Consider the following 21,277-nt stretch of genomic DNA (forward strand, 5'->3'; position numbering starts at 1 on the left):
CTTGCACAATTGGTGGCTGACTAAATACTTTTTTTCCCCCACTGTATATATATTGTTTGTTTTTACTCCTGCATTTCCTCCAATCATTTTCATGATGTCCATCTGGTATGCTTCTATATGCCATATCTTTCTAACTGTGCTCAATATAATGAAACACAACAGCCCTACATATACTTTACAAATAAAAACCACTATAATAAAATGCCACAATATTACAAATTACAAATAAAACAGTATAATAAATCCCACTATAATAAAACAGAACAGCCCTACATATACATTACAAATAAAACCCACTATAATAAAACCCACTATAATAAAACCCACTATAATAAATCCCACTATAATAAAACCCACTATAATAAAACCCACTATAATAAAACCCACTATAATAAAACAGAACAGCCCTACATATACATTACAAATAAAACCCACTATAATAAAACCCACTATAATAAAACCCACTATAATAAAACCCAACAGCCCTACATATACATTACATATGAACCACAACAGCCCTACATATACATTACAAATGAAACCCAACAGCCCTACATATACATTACAAATGAAACCCAACAGCCCTACATATACATTACATATGAAACACAACAGCCCTACATATACATTACATATGAAACCCAACAGCCCTACATATACATTACATATGAAACCCAACAGCCCTACATATACATTACATATGAAACCCAACAGCCCTACATATACATTACATATGAAACCCAACAGCCCTACATATACATTACATATGAAACAGAACAGCCCTACATATACATTACATATGAAACACAACAGCCCTACATATTTACATTTACATTTTAGTCATTTAGCAGACGCTCTTATCCAGAGCGACTTACAGGAGCAATTAGGGTTAAGTGCCTTGCTCAAGGGCACATTAACGTCATTTAGCAGACGCTCTTAGCCAGAGCGACTCACAAATTGGTGCGTTCACCCTATAGCCAGTGGGATAACCACTTTACAATTTGGGGGGGGGGGGGGGTTAGAAGGATTACTTTATCCTATCCCAGGTATTCCTTAAAGAGGTGGGGTTTCAAATGTCTCCGGAAGGTGGTGAGTGACTCCGCTGTCCTGGCGTCGTGAGGGAGCTTGTTCCACCATTGGGGTGCCAGAGCAGCGAACAGTTTTGACTGGGCTGAGCGGGAGCTGTGCTTCCGCAGAGGAAGGGGAGCCAGCAGGCCAGAGGTGGATGAACGCAATGCCCTCGTTTGGGTGTAGGGACTGATCAGAGCCTGAAGGTACAGAGGTGCCGTTCCCCTCACTGCTCCATAGGCAAGCACCATGGTCTTGTAGCGGATGCGAGCTTCAACTGGAAGCCAGTGGAGTGTGCGGAGGAGGGGGGTGACGTGAGAGAACTTGGGAAGGTTGAACACCAGACGGGCTGCGGCATTCTGGATGAGTTGTAGGGGTTTAATGGCACAGGCAGGGAGGCCAGCCAACAGCGAGTTGCAGTAGTCCAGACGGGAGATGACAAGTGCCTGGATTAGGACCTGTGCCGCTTCCTGTGTAAGGCAGGGTCGTACTCTCCGAATGTTGTAGAGCATGAACCTGCAGGAGCGGGTCACCGCCTTGATGTTGGCGGAGAACGACAGGGTGTTGTCCAGGGTCACGCCTAGGCTCTTCGCACTCTGGGAGGAGGACACAGCGGAGTTGTCAACTGTGATGGCGAGATCATGGAACGGGCAGTCCTTCCCCGGGAGGAAGAGCAGCTCCGTCTTGCCAGGGTTCAGCTTGAGGTGGTGATCCGTCATCCATACTGATATGTCTGCCAGACATGCAGAGATGCGATTCGCCACCTGGTTATCAGAAGGGGGAAAGGAGAAGATTAGTTGTGTATCTATATACATTACATATGAACCACAACAGCCCTATATACAGTGGGGAGAACAAGTATTTGATACAATGCCTATTTTGCAGGTTTTCCTACTTACAAAGCATGTAGAGGTCTGTAATTTTTATCATAGGTACACTTCAACTGTGAGAGACAGAATCTAAAACAAAAATCCAGAAAATCACATTGTATGATTTTTAAGTAATACATTTGCATTTTATTGCATGACATAAGTATTTGATACATCAGAAAAGCAGAACTTAATATTTGGTACAGAAACCTTTGTTTGCAATTACAGAGATCATACGTTTCATGTAGTTCTTGACCAGGTTTGCACACACTACAGCAGGGATTTTGGCCCACACCTCCATACAGACCTTCTCCAGATCCTTCAGGTTTCGGATCTGTCGCTGGGCAATACGGACTTTCAGCTCCCTCCAAAGATTTTCTATTGGGTTCAGGTCTGGAGACTGGCTAGGCCATTCCAGGACCTTGAGATGCTTCTTACGGAGCCACTCCTTAGTTGCCCTGACTGTGTGTTTTGGGTCGTTGTCTTGCTGGAAGACCCAGCCACGACCCATCTTCAATGCTCTGAGGGAAGGAGGTTGTTGGCCAAGATCTCGCGATACATGGCCCCATCCATCCTCCCCTCAATACGGTGCAGTCGTCCTGTCCCCTTTGCAGAAAAGCATCCCCAAAGAATGATGTTTCCACCTCCATGCTTCACGGTTGGGATGGTGTTCTTGGGGTTCTACTCATCCTTCTTCTTCCTCCAAACACGGCGAGTGGAGTTTAGACCAAAAAGCTCTATTTTTGTCTCATCAGACCACATGACCTTCTCCCATTCCTCCTCTGAATCATCCAGATGGTCATTGGCAAACTTCAGACGGGCCTGGACATGCGCTGGCTTGAGCAGGGGGACCTTGCGTGCGCTGCAGGATTTTAATCCATGACGGCGTAGTGTGTTACTAATGGTTTTCTTTGAGACTGTGGTCCCAGCTCTCTTCAGGTCATTGACCAGGTCCTGCCGTGTAGTTCTGGGCTGATCCCTCACCTTCCTCATGATCATTGATGCCCCACGAGGTGAGATCTTGCATGGAGCCCCAGACCGAGGGTGATTGACCGTCATCTTGAACTTCTTCCATTTTCTAATAATTGCGCCAACAGTTGTTGCCTTCTCACCAAGCTGCTTGCCTATTGTCCTGTAGCCCATCCCAGCCTTGTGCAGGTCTACAATTTAATCCCTGATGTCCTTACACAGCTCTCTGGTCTTGGCCATTGTGGAGAGGTTGGAGTCTGTTTGATTGAGTGTGTGGACAGGTGTCTTTTATACAGGTAACGAGTTCAAACAGGTGCAGTTAATACAGGTAATGAGTGGAGAACAGGAGGGCTTCTTAAAGAAAAACTAACAGGTCTGTGAGAGCCGGAATTCTTACTGGTTGGTAGGTGATCAAATACTTATGTCATGCAATAAAATGCAAACTAATTATTTAAAAATCATACAATGTGATTTTCTGGATTTTTGTTTTAGATTCCGTCTCTCACAGTTGAAGTGTACCTATTATAAAAATTACAGACCTCTAAATGCTTTGTAAATAGGAAAACCTGCAAAATCGGCATTGTATCAAATACTTGTTCTCCCCACTGTATATATTACAAATAAAACACTTTAATAAATCCCATTATAATAAAACACAACAGCCCAACATATACATTACAAATTGAACCCACAGCCATGGAGGGACCATCTTAGTGTTCGGCAGAAGACAGCGGGGAAAGGTGCTCAAAGTTATGTGAGAGTCTTAAGTCTGGACGCGGTGGAAGAAGGCAGGCGCACCGAGAATGATTATTCTCCTTCTTTCTGGTTCCGACACGCATCAATCTTTGCTCACCTGGAGACTAACAATGAGCAGCCATTTTCTGGTTCAAGCTGGTGCAGTGGCGGAAACTGATCAAGTTCAGGAATGGATACTTAGTGAGGACTAGGGCCTAGTCACAGGTATGGAGGGATACTTAGTGAGGACTGGGTCCTAGTCAGAGGTATGGGAGGATACTTGGTAGGGACTGGGGTCTAGTCACAGGTATGGAGGGATATTTAGTGAGGACTGGGGCCTAGTCAGAGGTATGGAGGGATACTTAGTGGGGACTGGGGCCTAGTCAGAGGTATGGAGGGATACTTAGTGAGGACTGGGGCCTGGTCAGAGGTATGGAGGGATACTTAGTGGGGACTGGGGCCTAGTCAGAGGTATGGAGGGATACTTAGTGGGGACTGGGGCCTGGTCAGAGGTATGGAGGGATACTTAGTGGGGACTGGGGCCTGGTCAGAGGTATGGAGGGATACTTAGTGGGGACTGGGGCCTGGTCAGAGGTATGGAGGGATACTTAGTGGGGACTGGGGCCTGGTCAGAGGTATGGAGGGATACTTAGTGGGGACTGGGGCCTGGTCAGAGGTATGGAGGGATACTTAGTGAGCCTCGTCAGAGTATGTAGGGCCTGAGACTTGATGCGTTGGCTGTTAGTTATCAGTCACACAGTAACTACAGCAAAACACCTAAGTGTTGTGTCTGGATTACAGTGTGACTGATAACTAAGTGTTGTGTCTGGATTACAGTGTGACTGATAACTAAGTGTTGTGTCTGGATTACAGTGTGACTGATAACTAAGTGTTGTGTCTGGATTACAGTGTGACTGATAACTAAGTGTTGTGTCTGGATTACAGTGTGACTGATAACTAAGTGTTGTGTCTGGATTACAGTGTGACTGATAACTAAGTGTTGTGTCTGGATTGCAGTTTGACTGATGACTAAGTGTTGTGTCTGGATTGCAGTTTGACTGATGACTAAGTGTTGTGTCTGGATTGCAGTGTGACTGATATCTAAGGGGTCTGGATTGCAGTATGACTGAGGCGTGCTGTATTTACTATGTCATTTATGTGTGTCTTGTGTTGTCTGTGTTTCAGTGCTCAGTGACGTGTGGTGAGGGGGTGGAGAGGCGCTTAGTGACGTGTCGTATTGGAGATCAGTGTAATGGAGAGAAACCTGATGCCCACAGACCCTGCAAACCAGGACCCTGTCACGGTGAGATACAACCCTAACTCATTGACTCTAACCCTGACTCTAACCTTAACCATAACACTAACCCTAACCATAACCATAACACTAACCCAAACACTAACCCTGACTAGCATTTTTTTTTTTTATGTTGGTGTGTGTTTTTGTTGTATAGGTCTTATAGCTATCACCACCCTAGTATAACCCTAACCCTAACCCTAACCCTAACCCTAGTATAACCCTAACCCTAACCCTAGTATAACCCTAACCCTAACCCTAGTATAACCCTAACCCTAGTATAACCCTAACCCTAACCCTAGTATAACCCTAACCCTAACCCTAGTATAACCCTAACCCTAACCCTAGTATAACCCTAACCCTAACCCTAGTATAACCCTAACCCTAGTATAACCCTAACCCTAGTATAACCCTAACCCTAGTATAACCCTAACCCTAACCCTAGTATAACCCTAACCCTAACCCTAGTATAACCCTAACACTAACCCTAGTATAACCCTAACCCTAACCCTAGTATAACCCTAACCCTAACCCTAGTATAACCCTAACACTAACCCTAGTATAACCCTAACCCTAACCCTAGTATAACCCTAACCCTAACCCTAGTATAACCCTAACCCTAGTATAACCCTAACCCTAACCCTAGTCTAACCCTAACCCTAGTATAACCCTAACCCTAGTATAACCCTAACCCTAACCCTAGTATAACCCTAACCCTAACCCTAGTATAACCCTAACCCTAACCCTAGTATAACCCTAACCCTAGTATAACCCTAACCCTAACCCTAGTATAACCCTAACCCTAGTATAACCCTAACCCTAGTATAACCCTAACCCTAACCCTAGTATAACCCTAACCCTAACCCTAGTATAACCCTAACCCTAACCCTAGTATAACCCTAACCCTAACCCTAGTATAACCCTAACCCTAGTATAACCCTAACCCTAGTATAACCCTAACCCTAGTATAACCCTAACCCTAACCCTAGTATAACCCTAACCCTAACCCTAGTATAACCCTAACCCTAACCCTAGTATAACCCTAACCCTAGTATAACCCTAACCCTAGTATAACCCTAACCCTAACCCTAGTATAACCCTAACCCTAACCCTAGTATAACCCTAACACTAACCCTAGTATAACCCTAACCCTAACCCTAGTATAACCCTAACCCTAGTATAACCCTAACCCTAGTATAACCCTAACCCTAACCCTAGTATAACCCTAACCCTAACCCTAGTATAACCCTAACCCTAGTATAACCCTAACCCTAGTATAACCCTAACCCTAGTATAACCCTAACCCTAACCCTAGTATAACCCTAACCCTAACCCTAGTATAACCCTAACCCTAACCCTAGTATAACCCTAACCCTAACCCTAGTATAACCCTAACCCTAACCCTAGTATAACCCTAACCCTAACCCTAGTATAACCCTAACCCTAGTATAACCCTAACCCTAACCCTAGTCTTTAGACCTTTCCTTTTGAAGGACTGTTGTCTGGAACTATTCTAACCCCAGGCCTGAGCCCTAACCCTATCCTCTCAGACCCCATGTCTAGCCCTATCCTCTCAGACCCCATGTCTAACCCTATCCTCTCAGACCCCATGTCTAACCCTATCCTCTCAGACCCCATGTCTAACCCTAACCTCTCAGACCCAATGTCTAACCCTATCCTCTCAGACCCCATGTCTAACCCTATCCTCTCAGACCCCATGTCTAACCCTAACCTCTCAGACCCCATGTCTAACCCTATCCTCTCAGACCCCATGTCTAACCCTATCCTCTCAGACCCCATGTCTAACCCTAACCTCTCAGACCCCATGTCTAACCCTATCCTCTCAGACCCCATGTCTAACCCTATCCTCTCAGACCCCATGTCTAACCCTATCCTCTCAGACCCCATGTCTAACCCTATCCTCTCAGACCCCATGTCTAACCCTATCCTCTCAGACCCCATGTCTAACCCTATCCTCTCAGACCCCATGTCTAACCCTATCCTCTCAGACCCCATGTCTAACCCTAACCTCTCAGACCCCATGTCTAACCCTATCCTCTCAGACCCCATGTCTAACCCTATCCTCTCAGACCCCATGTCTAACCCTAACCTCTCAGACCCCATGTCTAACCCTATCCTCTCAGACCCCATGTCTAACCCTATCCTCTCAGACCCCATGTCTAACCCTATCCTCTCAGACCCCATGTCTAACCCTATCCTCTCAGACCCCATGTCTAACCCTAACCTCTCAGACCCCATGTCTAACCCTATCCTCTCAGACCCCATGTCTAACCCTATCCTGACCCCATGTCTAACCCTAACCTCTCAGACCCCATGTCTAACCCTAACCTCTCAGACCCCATGTCTAACCCTAACCTCTCAGACCCAATGTCTAACCCTATCCTCTCAGACCCCATGTCTAACCCTATCCTCTCAGACCCCATGTCTAACCCTATCCTCTCAGACCCCATGTCTAACCCTATCCTCTCAGACCCCATGTCTAACCCTAACCTCTCAGACCCCATGTCTAACCCTATCCTCTCAGACCCCATGTCTAACCCTATCCTGACCCCATGTCTAACCCTAACCTCTCAGACCCCATGTCTAACCCTAACCTCTCAGACCCCATGTCTAACCCTAACCCTAACCCTAACCCTAACCCTTAACTAAAGTGGGATGGAGATGAAAAATAGGGAGAGGGGGGAGTTCAATTACTAGGGAGGGAGAGGGGTAGATGAATAACTAGGGAGGGTGGGAGTTAAATAACTAGGGAGGGAGGAAGGGAGTTGAGGAACTACAGAGGGAGATTACTAACTATGGAGGGAGGTAAATAACTTGGAATGGAGGGATATAGTTGAATAAATAGGGAGGGAGGTAGATTAATAATTAGGGAGGGAGTGAAAGAGGGAAAGAGATGAATAAATAGGGAGGGAGGTAGATGAATATATAGGGATGGATGGACATGAATAACTAGGGAGGGTGTTAGGGAGTTGAATAACTAGGGAGGGAGGGAGGGAGGGAGGGAGTTGAATATCTAGGAAGGGAGTGAGGGAGTTAAATAAAAAGAGAGGGAGGGAGGGAGGGAGGGAGGGAGGGAGTTGAATATCTAGGAAGGGAGTGAGGGAGTTAAATAAAAAGAGAGGGAGGGAGGGAGGGAGGGAGGGAGGGCGGGCGGGGCGGAGATTAATAACTAGGGAGGAAGGGATTTGAATAACTAGTGAGGTAGGGAGGGATGGAGTTGAATAACTAAAGGGATTTGAATAACTACTGAGGGAGATGAATAAGAAGGGAGGGAGTTAAATAACTTGGGATGGAGGGATGGAGTTGAATAATTAGGGAGAGAGGGAGCTGAAGGGAGATAGATGAGTAGCTAAGGAGGGAATGAGGGAAGGAGTTGAATAACTAGGGAGTGAGGAATGGAGTTGAATAACTAGGGATGGAGGAATGGAGTTGAATATCTAGGGAGGGACGGAGATTAAAAACTAGGGAGGCAGGGAGTTGAGTACGTAGGGAGGGAGTTTAACTAAAGAGGGATGGAGGGAGATGAATAACTAGAGAGAGGGGGAAGTTGAATTACTAGGGAGTGAGAGGGGTAGATTAATAACTAGGGAGGGTGGGAGTTAAATAACTAGGGAGGGAGGAAGGGAGTTGAGTATCTACAGAGGGAGATGAATAACTAGAGAGGGAGGGGGATGAATAACTAGGGCGGGAGGGAGGCAGGGAGTTGAATATCTAGGAAGGGAGGGAGGGATTTAAATAACTAGGGAGAGGGGGGGGGGAGTTGAATAACTAGGCAGGGAGGGATTTCAATAACTACTGAGGGAGATGAATAACAAGGGAGGGAGTGAGAGAGGGAGGGATATGAATAACTAGGGAGAGATTGAGCTGAAGGGAGGTAGATGAATAGCTAGGGAGGGAGTGAGGGAAGGAGTTGAAAAACTAGGGAGGGAGGGAGTTAACTACGGAGGGAGGGATTTGAACAACTAGGGAGGGAGGCAGGGAGGGAGATTAATAACTAGGGAGGGGGTGAGGTAGTTGAATAACTAGATAGGAAGGAAAGTACTTGAATAACCAGGGAGGGAGGGAGTTGAATAACAATTGAGGGCGGGAGGGAGATTAATAGCTATTGAGGGAGGGAGTTGAATAACTAGGGAGGGAGTGTAATAACTAAAGAGGGAGAGGGGTAGATTAATAATTAGGGAGGGAGGGAGTTGAATAACTTGGGATGGAGGGATGGAGTTGAATATCTAGGGAGGGAGGAAGATTAATAACTAGGGAGGGAGGTACAGTGAGGGAAAAAAGTATTTGATCCCCTGCTGATTTTGTACTTTTGCCCAATGACAAAGAAATGATCAGTCTATAATTTTAATGGTAGGTTTATTTGAACAGTGAGAGACAGAATAACAACAACAAAAAATCCAAAAAAACGCATGTCAAAAATGTTAAAATTGATTTGCATTTTAATGAGGGAAATAAGTATTTGACCCCCTCTCAATCAGAAAGATTTCTGGCTCCCAGGTGTCTTTTATACAGGTAACGAGCTGAGATTAGGAGCACACTCTTAAAGAGAGTGCTCCTAATCTCAGTTTGTTACCTGTATAAAAGACACCTGTCCACAGAAGCAATCAATCAATCAGATTCCAAACTCCACCATGGCCAAGACCAAAGAGCTCTCCAAGGATGTCAGGGACAAGATTGTAGACGTACACAAGGCTGGAATGGGCTACAAGACCATCGCCAAGCAGCTTGGTGAGAAGGTGACAACAGTTGGTGCGATTATTCGCAAATGGAAGAAACACAAAAGAACTGTCAATCTCCCTCGGCCTGGGGCTCCATGCAAGATCTCACCCCGTGGAGTTGCAATGATCATGAGAACGGTGAGGAATCAGCCCAGAAATACACGGGAGGATCTTGTCAATGATCTCAAGGCAGCTGGGACCATAGTCACCAAGAAAACAATTGGTAACACACTACGCCGTGAAGGACTGAAATCCTGCAGGAGGAGGAATGCTGCCTATGACCCCAAGAACACCATCCCCACCGTCAAACATGGAGGTGGAAACATTATGCCTTGGGGGTGTTTTTCTGCTAAGGGGACAGGACAACTTCACCACATCAAAGGGACGATGGACTGTGCCATGTACCGTCAAATCTTGGGTGAGAACCTCCTTCCCTCAGTCAGGGCATTGAAAATGGGTTGTGGATGGGTATTCCAGCATGACAATGACCCAAAACACATGGCCAAGGCAACAAAGGAGTGTCTCAAGAAGAAGAACATTAAGGTCCAGGAGTGGCCTAGTCAGTCTCCAGACCTTAATCCCATAGAAAATCTGTGGAGGGAGCTGAATGTTCGAGTTGCCAAACGTCAGGCTCGAAACCTTAATGACTTGGAGAAGATCTGCAAAGAGGAGTGGGACAAAATCCCTCCTGAGATGTGTGCAAACCTGGTGGCCAACTACAAGAAACGTCTGACCTCTGTGATTGCCAACAAGGGTTTTGCCACCAAGTGCTAAATCATGTTTTGCAGAGGGGTCAAATACTTATTTCCCTCATTAAAATGCAAATCAATTTATAACATTTTTGACATGCGTTTTTCTGGATTTTTGTTTTGTTATTCTGTCTCTCACTGTTCAAATAAACCTACCATTAAAATTATAGACTGATCATGTCTTTGTCAGTGGGCAAACGTACAAAATCAGCAGGGGATGAAATACTTTTCCCTCACTGTAGATGAATAACTAGGAAGGGAGGGATATGATTAACTAGGGTGGTTGAGAGGGAGGGAGATTAATAACTAGGGAGGATGGGATGGAGGTAGTGTCACGATCGTTCATGAACGAGAAGGACCAAGGCGCAGCGTGATATGCATTCATATTTATTTACGTACTGAACACACGACAAAACAACAAACGAAACGTGAAGTCCAAGGTAGACAAAATAACATACCTCACACGGAACAAGATCCCACAACTAACAGGTGCCAAAAGGCTGCCTAAGTATGGTCCCCAATCAGAGACAACGAGCTACAGCTGCCTCTGATTGGGAACCACACCGGCCAACAAAGATCTACACATTCTAGATCTCAACATAGACAATCAACATAGCACAACACAACACAGAAAATACACACCCTGACTCAACAAATGAGAGTCCTCAGAGTCGGGGCGTGACAGTACCCCCCCCCCCCCCCCCAAAGGTACGGACTCCGACCGCGCCACATAAACATAACAGGGTAGGTGCCGGGTGGGCATTCCGCCTCGGAGGCGGATCCGGCTCCGGGCGTGACCACCACTTATTCTCCGCCTCCCTGTTGCGCCCCTGGTCTGGTCTGGACCTCGGCGCGTTGCTTCCCCTCTCCTTCCTCCCACTATACTCCAAGCCCTGTCTGGACCCTGGTGTGGGAGACCCCAAACCTGGAGAGGGGCTGACGTCTGGGTCTGGACTGGAACCGCTGACTGGAGCTGGACCCGACGACGGTGGATCGAACTGCTCTGGCTCCGGAGTGGAACCGCTGACCGGAGCTGGATCAGGCACCGGTGGAGCGGACTGCTCTGGCTCCGGAGTGGAGCGGCTGACCGGAGCTGGACTGGACCCCGGTGGAGCGGATTGCTCTGGCTCCGGAGTGGATCCGCTGCCCGGAGTTGGACCGGACCCCGGTGGAGCAGATTGCTCTGGCTCCGGAGTGGAACCGCTGACCAAAGCTGGACTGGACCCCGGTGGAGCGGATTGCTCTAGCTCCAGAGTGGAGCAGCTGACCGGTGCCGGACCAGGCACCGGTGGAACAGGCACGGGCCATGCCGGACTGGACACACGCACCACTGGCTTGGTGCGAGGGACAGGAACAGGCCGGACCGGGCTGGCGACGCGCACCACTGGTTTGGTGCGAGGTCCAGGAACAGGCCGGACCGGGCTGGCGACGCGCACCACTGTCTTGGTGCGAGGGGCAGGAACAGGCCGGACCGGGATGGCGACGCACACCACTGGCCTGGTGCGGGGAGCAGGAACGGGCCGGGCCGGGCCGGGCTGGCGACGCGCACCACTGGCTTGATGCAAGGAGCAGGAACGGGCCGGGCCGGGCTGGCGACGCGCACCACTGGCTTGATGCGAGGAGCAGGAACGGGCCGGACCGTACTGGGAACACACACCACTGGCTTAGTGTGGGGAGCAGGAACGGGTCGGGCTGTACTGGGAACACGCACCACTGGCTTAATGCGGGGAGCAGGAACGGGCCGGACCGGACTGGCGACACGCACCACTTGCTTGGTGCGAGGAGCGGGACTGGGTTCCTTTATAAACCCCCACTCCTTCTGCTGCCTAACCAGCTCCTCTCGCCGTGCCTCTACACTCTCCTTCTCCCTTATAGCCTCCTGTAGCGCCTCCCTCTGACCGAATAACTCCTGCTCCCTCTGAACCAATAGCCCCCGTAACATCGTGACCTCCTCTCCTAACCTGCTGATCCGCCCTGTCGCTGCCTCTTGCTGCCTCGTCGTCCACACTGTGTGCCCCCCAAATTTTTTTTATTGGGGTTGCCTCTCGGGTCTCCGTCGTCGGCACTGTTGGCACCGTTTCTCCTCTCCTACCTGGACATCCGCCTTCATCGCCCTCCGGTAACGGACGGCCTCCTCCTCCGTGATTCTCCCCCAACCGAGGAGGACATCTACTAACGTAACCACCTGTTTAATTCCCGGCGTTTGCTCCTGAACACGCTGCTTGGTCCTATTTTGGTGGGATCTTCTGTCACGATCGTTCATGAACGAGAAGGACCAAGGCGCAGCGTGATATGCATTCATATTTATTTACGTACTGAACACACGACAAAACAACAAACGAAACGTGAAGTCCAAGGTAGACAAAATAACATACCTCACACGGAACAAGATCCCACAACTAAGAGGTGCCAAAAGGCTGCCTAAGTATGGTCCCCAATCAGAGACAACGAGCTACAGCTGCCTCTGATTGGGAACCACACCGGCCAACATAGATCTACACATTCTAGATCTCAACATAGACAATCAACATAGCACAACACGACACAGAAAATACACACCCTGACTCAACAAATGAGAGTCCTCAGAGTCAGGGCGTTACAGGTAGATTAATAACTAGGGAAAGAGGGGGGATTTGAATAACTAGGGAGGGAGCAAAATGAATAACTATGGAGGGAGGGAGGGAGATGAATAAATAGGGAGGATTGGAGGGAGGGAGATGAATAAATAGGGAGGGAGGGAGATGAATAACTAGGGAGGGGTTGAGGGAGCTGAATAACTAGGGAGGATGGGAGGGAGGTAGTTGCATAAATAGGGAGGGAGGGAGTTGAATAACAAGAGAGGGAGTGAGGGCGGGAGGGAGATTAATAACTAGGGAGGGAGGGAGATGAATAACTAGGAAGACATGAATAACTAGGGAGGATTGGAGGGAGGTAGATGAATAACTGAGGATTAGAGGGAGATGAATAACTAGGGAGAATTGGAGGGAGGGAGATGAATAACTAGGGAGAATTGGAGGGAGGTAGATGAATAACTAGGGAGGATTAGAGGGAGGGAGATGAATAACTAGGGAGAATTGGAGGGAGGGAGATGAATAACTAGGTAGGGAGGGAGATGATTAACGAGGGGGGATGGGAGGGAGGGAGATTAATAACTAGGTAGGGAGGGAGATGATTAACTAGGGGGGGTGGGAGGGAGGGAGATGAATAACTAGGGAGAATTGGAGGGAGGTAGATGAATAACTAGGGAGGATTAGAGGGAGGGAGATGAATAACTAGGGAGAATTGGAGGGAGGGAGATGAATAACTAGGTAGGGAGGGAGATGATTAACGAGGGGGGATGGGAGGGAGGGAGATTAATAACTAGGTAGGGAGGGAGATGATTAACGAGGGGGGATGGGAGGGAGGGAGATTAATAACTAGGTAGGGAGGGAGATGATTAACGAGGGGGGATGGGAGGGAGGGAGATTAATAACTAGGTAGGGAGGGAGATGATTAACTAGGGGGGGTGGGATGGAGGTAGATTAATAATTAGGGAAAGAGGGGAGATTTCAATAACTAGGGAGGGATGAGTTGAATAACTAGGGAGGGAGAAAAATGAATAACTAGGAAGGGAGGGAGGGAGATGAATAACTACGGAGAGAGGTAGATGACTAACGAGGGAAGGGGGGAGATGAAAAACTAGGGAGGATTGGAGGGAGGGAGATTAATAACTAGCGAAGGAGGCAGGGACGGAGATAAATAAATAGGGAGAGAGGGGGGAGTTGAATAACTAGGGAGGGAGAGGGGTAGATGAATAACTAGGGAGGGCGGGAGTTAAATTTACATTTACATTTAGCAGACAATCTTATCCAGAGCGACTTACAGAAGCAATTAGGGTTAAGTGCCCTGCTCAAGGGCACATCGACAGATTTTTCACCTAGTCGGCTCGGGGATTAGAACCAGCGACCTTTCGGTTACTGGCACAACGCTCACTAAGCTACCTGCCGCCCCAATTAGAGACAGTGAGGCAGCTATACATAGTCTGAAAAAAATGAATGACACTCCACATTATCTGGCTGTATTCCCACAAATAACTAGGGAGGTAGGAAGGGAGTTGAGTAACTACGGAGTGAGAGGAATAACTAGGGAGGGATTTTGATAGAAAGGGGTGTTGAATAACTTGGGAGGGAGGGAGATTAATAACTAGGGAGGGAGTGAAGGAGTTAAATAACTAAGGAGGAAGGGAGTTAGGGAGATAAAATCAAGGGAGGGAGCACGGGAGTTGAATAACTAGGGAGGGGGGGAAGGAGGGACGGAAGGAGTTGAATAACTAGGGAGGGAGGGAGGGAGATTAATAACTAGGGATGGAAGGAGGTAGATGAATAAATAGCGAGGAAGGGAGATGATGGATGGGAGGGAGGGAGGGAGGAAGGGAGTGATGGAGTTGAATAACTTCGGAATGAGGGATGGAGTTGGAATACTAGGGAGGGAGTTGAAATACTAGGGAGGGAGGTAGATGAATAACTAGGGATGGAAGGAGGTAGATGAATAACTAGGGATGGAAGGAGGTAGATGAATAACTAGCGAGGAAGGGATTTGTAAAACTAGGGAGGGAGGGATTTGAATAACTAGGGAGGGAGGGAGATTAATAACTAGGGATAGAGGGAGCTGAATAACTAGGGAGGATGGGAGGTAGGGAGATGAATAACTAGGGACGGAGGGAGGAACAACTAGGGAGGGTGGGAGGGAGATTATTAACTAGGGAGGTAGTTGCCTAACTAGGGAGGGAGGTAGGAAGGGAGGGATTTGAATAACTAGGGAGGGATGGAGATGAATAACTAGGGAGGATTGGAGGGAGGGAGATTAATAACTAGGGAGGGAGATAGGGAGGGAGGGATTTGAATAACTAGGGAGGGAGGGAGGAACAACTAGGGAGGGTGGGAGGGAGATTATTAACTAGGGAGGTAGTTGCCTAACTAGGGAGGGAGGTAGGAAGGGAGGGATTTGAATAACTAGGGAGGGATGGAGATGAATAACTAGGGAGGATGGGAGGTAGGGAGATGAATAACTAGGGACGGAGGGAGGAACAACTAGGGAGGGTGGGAGGGAGATTATTAACTAGGGAGGTAGTTGCCTAACTAGGGAGGGAGGTAGGAAGGGAGGGATTTGAATAACTAGGGAGGGATGGAGATGAATAACTAGGGAGGATTGGAGGGAGGGAGATTAATAACTAGGGAGGGAGATAGGGAGGGAGGGATTTGAATAACTAGGGAGGGATGGAGATGAATAACTAGGGAGGATTGGAGGGAGGGAGATTAATAACTAGGGAGGGAGGAAGATGAATAACTAGGGAGCAATGAGTTGAATAACTAGGTGAGGGAGGGAGAGAGGGAGGGAGGGAGATAAATAACTAGGGAGAGAGGGAGCTGAACAAATACGGATGGAGTTAGATTAATAACTAGGGAGGGGGGGAGTTAAATAACTAGGGAGGATTGGCGGGAGGGAGATGAATAACTAGGGAGAGATGGAGATGAATAACTAGGGAGGATTGGAGGTAGGGAGTTGAATAACTACGGAGGGAGATGAATAACTAGGGAGGGAGGGAGTTAAATAACTAGGGAGGGAGGGAGTTAAATAACTAGGGAGGGAGGGAGTTAAATAACTAGGGTGGGAGGGAGATGAATAACTAGGGAGGGAGGGAGTTAAATAACCAGGGAGGATGTGAGGTAGGGAGATTAATAACTAGGGTGGGAGTGAAGGAGTTAAATAACTCGGGAGGGAGGGAGGGAGGGAGATGAATAACTAGGGAGGGAGGGAGATGAATAACTAGGGAGGGAGGGAGTTAAATAACTAGGGAGGGAGGGAGTTAAATAATGAGGGAGGGAGGGAGTTAAATAATGAGGGAGGGAGGGAGGGAGGGAGATGAATAACTAGGGAGGGAGGGAGATGAATAACTAGGGAGGGAGGGAGTTAAATAACTAGGGAGGGAGGGAGTTAAATAATGAGGGAGGGAGGGAGATGAATAACTAGGGAGGGAGGGAGTTAAATATCTAGGGAGTGAGGGAGATGAATAACTAGGGAGCAAAGGAGTTAAATAACTAGGGAGGATGTGAGGTAGGGAGATTAATAACTAGGGTGGGAGTGAATGAGTTAAATAACTAAGGAGGAAATTAGTTAGGGAGATAAAAGCAAGGGAGATGAATAACTAGGGAGGGGGGGAAGGAGAGACGGAGGGAGTTGAATAACTAGGGAGGGAGGGAGTTTAATAACTAGGGAGGATTGGCGGGAGGGAGATGAATAACTAGGGAGAGATGGAGATGAATAACTAGGGAGGATTGGAGGTAGGGAGTTGAATAACTAGGGAGGGAGATGAATAACTAGGGAGGGAGGGAGTTAAATAACTAGGGAGGGAGGGAGTTAAATAACTAGGGAGGGAGGGAGTTAAATAACTAGGGTGGGAGGGGGATGAATAACTAGGGAGGATTGGAGGTAGGGAGTTGAATAACTAGGGAGGGAGGGGGGAGTTGAATAACTACGGAGAGAGATGAATAACCAGGGAGGGAGGGAGATGAATAACTAGGGAGGGAGGGAGTTAAATAACTAGGGAGGGAGGGAGTTAAATAACCAGGGAGGGATGGATATGAATAACTAGGGAGGGAGGATGGGAGTTGAGTAACTACGGAGGGAGATTAATAACTAGGGAGGGAGTGAGAGGGAGGGTGATGTATAACTAGGGAGAGAGGTGGGAGTTGAATAACCAGGGAGGGAGAGGGGTAGATGAATAACTAGGGAGGGCAGGAGTTAAATAACTAGGGAGGGAGGGGGGAGTTGAATAACTACGGAGTGAGAGGAATAACTAGGGAGGGAGGGAGTTAAATAACCAGGGAGGGAGGGATATGAATAACTAGGGATGTGGGAAGGGAGTTGAGTAACTACGGAGTGAGAGGAATAACTAGGGAGGGATTTTGATAGAAAGGGGTGTTGAATAACTTGGGAGGGAGGGAGATGAATAACTAGGGAGGGGGAAGGAGGCACGGAGGGAGTTGAATAACTAGGGAAGGAGGGAGGGAGGGAGGGAGTTGAATAACTAGGGAGGGGGGAAGGAGGGAGATGAATAACTAGGGAGGGAGGGAGGGAGTTGAATAACTAGGGAGGGGGAAGGAGGCACGGAGGGAGTTGAATAACTAGGGAGGGGGGAAGGAGGGAGATGAATAACTAGGGAGGGAGGGAGGGAGGGAGTTGAATAACTAGGGAAAAAGGGAGCTGAATAACTAGGGAGGATGGGAGGGAGGGAGATCAATAACTAGGGAGGGAGGAAGATGAATAACTAGGGAGCAATGAGTTGAATAACTAGGTGAGGGATGGAGGGAGGGAGATAAATAACTAGGGAGGATTGGTAGGAGGGTGATGAATAACTAGGGAGGGAGGGAGTTAGGGAGATACAAGCAAGCAAGGGAGGGAGCACGGGAGTTGAATAACTAGGGAGGGAGGGAAGGAAATTAATAACTAGGGAAGTAGTTGCCTAACTAGAGAGGGAGGGAGGGAGATTAATAACTAGCGAGGAAGTGAGGGTTTTGAATAACTAGGGAGGGAGTTGAATAAATAGGGAGGGAGGGAGATTAATAACTAGCGAGGAAGTGAGGGTTTTGAATAACTAGGGAGGGAGTTGAATAAATAGGGAGGGAGGGAGATTAATAACTAGCGAGGAAGTGAGGGTTTTGAATAACTAGGGAGGGAGTTGAATAACTAGGGAGGGAGGGAGATTAATAACTAGCGAGGAAGTGAGGGTTTTGAATAACTAGGGAGGGAGTTGAATAACTAGGGAGGGAGGGAGATTAATAACTAGCGAGGAAGTGAGGGTTTTGAATAACTAGGGAGGGAGTTGAATAAATAGGGAGGGAGGGAGATTAATAACTAGCGAGGAAGTGAGGGTTTTGAATAACTAGGGAGGGAGTTGAATAACTAGGGAGGGAGGGAGATTAATAACTAGCGAGGAAGTGAGGGTTTTGAATAACTAGGGAGGGAGTTGAATAACTAGGGAGGGAGTTATATAACTAGTGATGGAGGGAGGGAGTTGAATAAATAGGGAGGGAGGGAGATTAATAACTAGCGAGGAAGTGAGGGTTTTGAATAACTAGGGAGGGAGTTGAATAAATAGGGAGGGAGGGAGATTAATAACTAGCGAGGAAGTGAGGGTTTTGAATAACTAGGGAGGGAGTTGAATAACTAGGGAGGGAGGGAGATTAATAACTAGCGAGGAAGTGAGGGTTTTGAATAACTAGGGAGGGAGTTGAATAAATAGGGAGGGAGGGAGATTAATAACTAGCGAGGAAGTGAGGGTTTTGAATAACTAGGGAGGGAGTTGAATAAATAGGGAGGGAGGGAGATTAATAACTAGCGAGGAAGTGAGGGTTTTGAATAACTAGGGAGGGAGTTGAATAAATAGGGAGGGAGGGAGATTAATAACTAGCGAGGAAGTGAGGGTTTTGAATAACTAGGGAGGGAGTTGAATAACTATGGAGGGAGTTATATAACTAGTGATGGAGGGAGGGAGTTGAATAAATAGGGAGGGAGGGAGTTGAATAAATAGGGAGGGAGGGAGATTAATAACTTGCGAGGAAGTGAGGGTTTTGAATTTTTAGGGAGGGAGTTGAATAACTAGGGAGGGAGTTATATAACTAGTGATGGAGGGAGGGAGTTGAATAAATAGGGAGGGAGGGAGTTCCATAACTAGTGATGGAGGGAGAGAGGGAGGGAGGAAGGGAGGAAGGGAGTTGAGTAACTACGGAGGGAGATGAATAACTAGGGAAGGAGTGAGAGGGAGGGAGTTGAATAACTAGGGAGGGAGGGAGATTAATAACTAGCGAGGAAGTGAGGGTTTTGAATAACTAGGGAGGGAGTTGAATAACTAGGGAGGGAGTTATATAACTAGTGATGGAGGGAGGGAGTTGAATAAATAGGGAGGGAGGGAGATTAATAACTAGCGAGGAAGTGAGGGTTTTGAATAACTAGGGAGGGAGTTGAATAAATAGGGAGGGAGGGAGATTAATAACTAGCGAGGAAGTGAGGGTTTTGAATAACTAGGGAGGGAGTTGAATAACTAGGGAGGGAGGGAGATTAATAACTAGCGAGGAAGTGAGGGTTTTGAATAACTAGGGAGGGAGTTGAATAAATAGGGAGGGAGGGAGATTAATAACTAGCGAGGAAGTGAGGGTTTTGAATAACTAGGGAGGGAGTTGAATAAATAGGGAGGGAGGGAGATTAATAACTAGCGAGGAAGTGAGGGTTTTGAATAACTAGGGAGGGAGTTGAATAACTAGGGAGGGAGTTATATAACTAGTGATGGAGGGAGGGAGTTGAATAAATAGGGAGGGAGGGAGATTAATAACTAGCGAGGAAGTGAGGGTTTTGAATAACTAGGGAGGGAGTTGAATAAATAGGGAGGGAGGGAGATTAATAACTAGCGAGGAAGTGAGGGTTTTGAATAACTAGGGAGGGAGTTGAATAACTATGGAGGGAGTTATATAACTAGTGATGGAGGGAGGGAGTTGAATAAATAGGGAGGGAGGGAGTTGAATAAATAGGGAGGGAGGGAGATTAATAACTTGCGAGGAAGTGAGGGTTTTGAATTTTTAGGGAGGGAGTTGAATAACTAGGGAGGGAGTTATATAACTAGTGATGGAGGGAGGGAGTTGAATAAATAGGGAGGGAGGGAGTTCCATAACTAGTGATGGAGGGAGAGAGGGAGGGAGGAAGGGAGGAAGGGAGTTGAGTAACTACGGAGGGAGATGAATAACTAGGGAAGGAGTGAGAGGGAGGGAGTTGAATAACTAGGGAGGGAGAGAGGGAGGGAGTTCTATAAGTATATAAGATATTAATGAACCTTGTTCCACAGCGTTCAGCTGAGGGAGGCTGTAAATCCTCTGCTATAGAACATGACAGCTTGGTGGATTACACCACACTGATAAGGAGGAGATATCCCCTAACCTTTAACTGCTGTTCACCGTGCCGGGGTGGTTCACTGTGTACTGGAACAAGCAGAAATTGACATGGAAGTATGGATGTGGGAATCTATGATATAAGAGACTGTTCTCATTACTATGTCAAAACTTTCGAATATCCTCATTTAAAGGCTTGATATTATGTTTGTGTGTTTCAGATGAGCCGTGTAACGGGGATAAGTCTATATTCTGTCAGATGGAGGTCCTGGCGAGATACTGCTCTATCCCGGGATACAAAAAACTGTGTTGTGACTCCTGTAGCAGACGCAGAGGAACCCTGTCCCCCCTCCTAGTAGAGGCCGCCGAGATGGACCAGGAAGTACGCTTTGGCGCCGCCTCCCAGCTCCTGGAGACTCTGTCGCCCAATGGGACGCGTGATTTGTCTCTTCGCTCCCGACTGGCCCCCCGTGGATCCCCAACGTTATGCCCCAGCGTCAGACATGCCCACACGGCCCCACCCAGGAAGAGCTCCTTCCACCGCAGAGTACCATCCCCCAGTAGCCTCATTGGCAGGAACTTGTCCGTCATGATATCATCACTCAGTGCTGGGGGCGGGGTTCAGTCAGATTCCACGAAGGGTCAAAGTTCGGACACGTTGAGGGAGAGCCGGTTGCTCAGGGCGACGGAGGTGGCGAGATGAAATGGGATCCTTTCTCCTCTGGACTCCATGCAGATATCACTCCACCCTGCCTTTCTCACCTCACAACATCACCGGAGGGGAGAGAGAGAGAGAGAGAGAGAGAGAGAGAGAGAGAGGTGCTGGTTCACTTTCGTGTTAGAGACCCCCTAAGCAGCAGTGTGAAGTGACAGGTTGTTTGAGTTGAAAGCACCATATATCACCAGAGCAGTTGGACTGAAGCCCCAGTCATTTATA

At 47.7% G+C, this 21,277-nt stretch overlaps 1 protein-coding gene across 1 annotated transcript in view; it reads left to right on the forward strand.

Moving 5' to 3' along the window:
• Positions 1 to 21,043, forward strand: part of LOC311117303 (A disintegrin and metalloproteinase with thrombospondin motifs 3-like) — a gene marked incomplete at both ends in the record, with an annotated part of 289,214 nt that extends 268,171 nt beyond the window's left edge. The window contains 2 exons of the mRNA XM_084192269.1: positions 4,827 to 4,944; positions 20,562 to 21,043. Coding sequence (XP_084048395.1) covers positions 4,827 to 4,944; positions 20,562 to 21,043 — 600 coding nt within the window. The remainder of the gene's footprint in view (positions 1 to 4,826; positions 4,945 to 20,561) is intronic.
• Between the last annotated feature and the right edge of the window lie 234 nt (positions 21,044 to 21,277).

The sequence above is a fragment of the Coregonus lavaretus genome (assembly GCF_964263955.1).
Source record: "Coregonus lavaretus genome assembly, contig: HAP1_SCAFFOLD_473, whole genome shotgun sequence".
NCBI classification, from domain to species: domain Eukaryota; kingdom Metazoa; phylum Chordata; class Actinopteri; order Salmoniformes; family Salmonidae; genus Coregonus; species Coregonus lavaretus.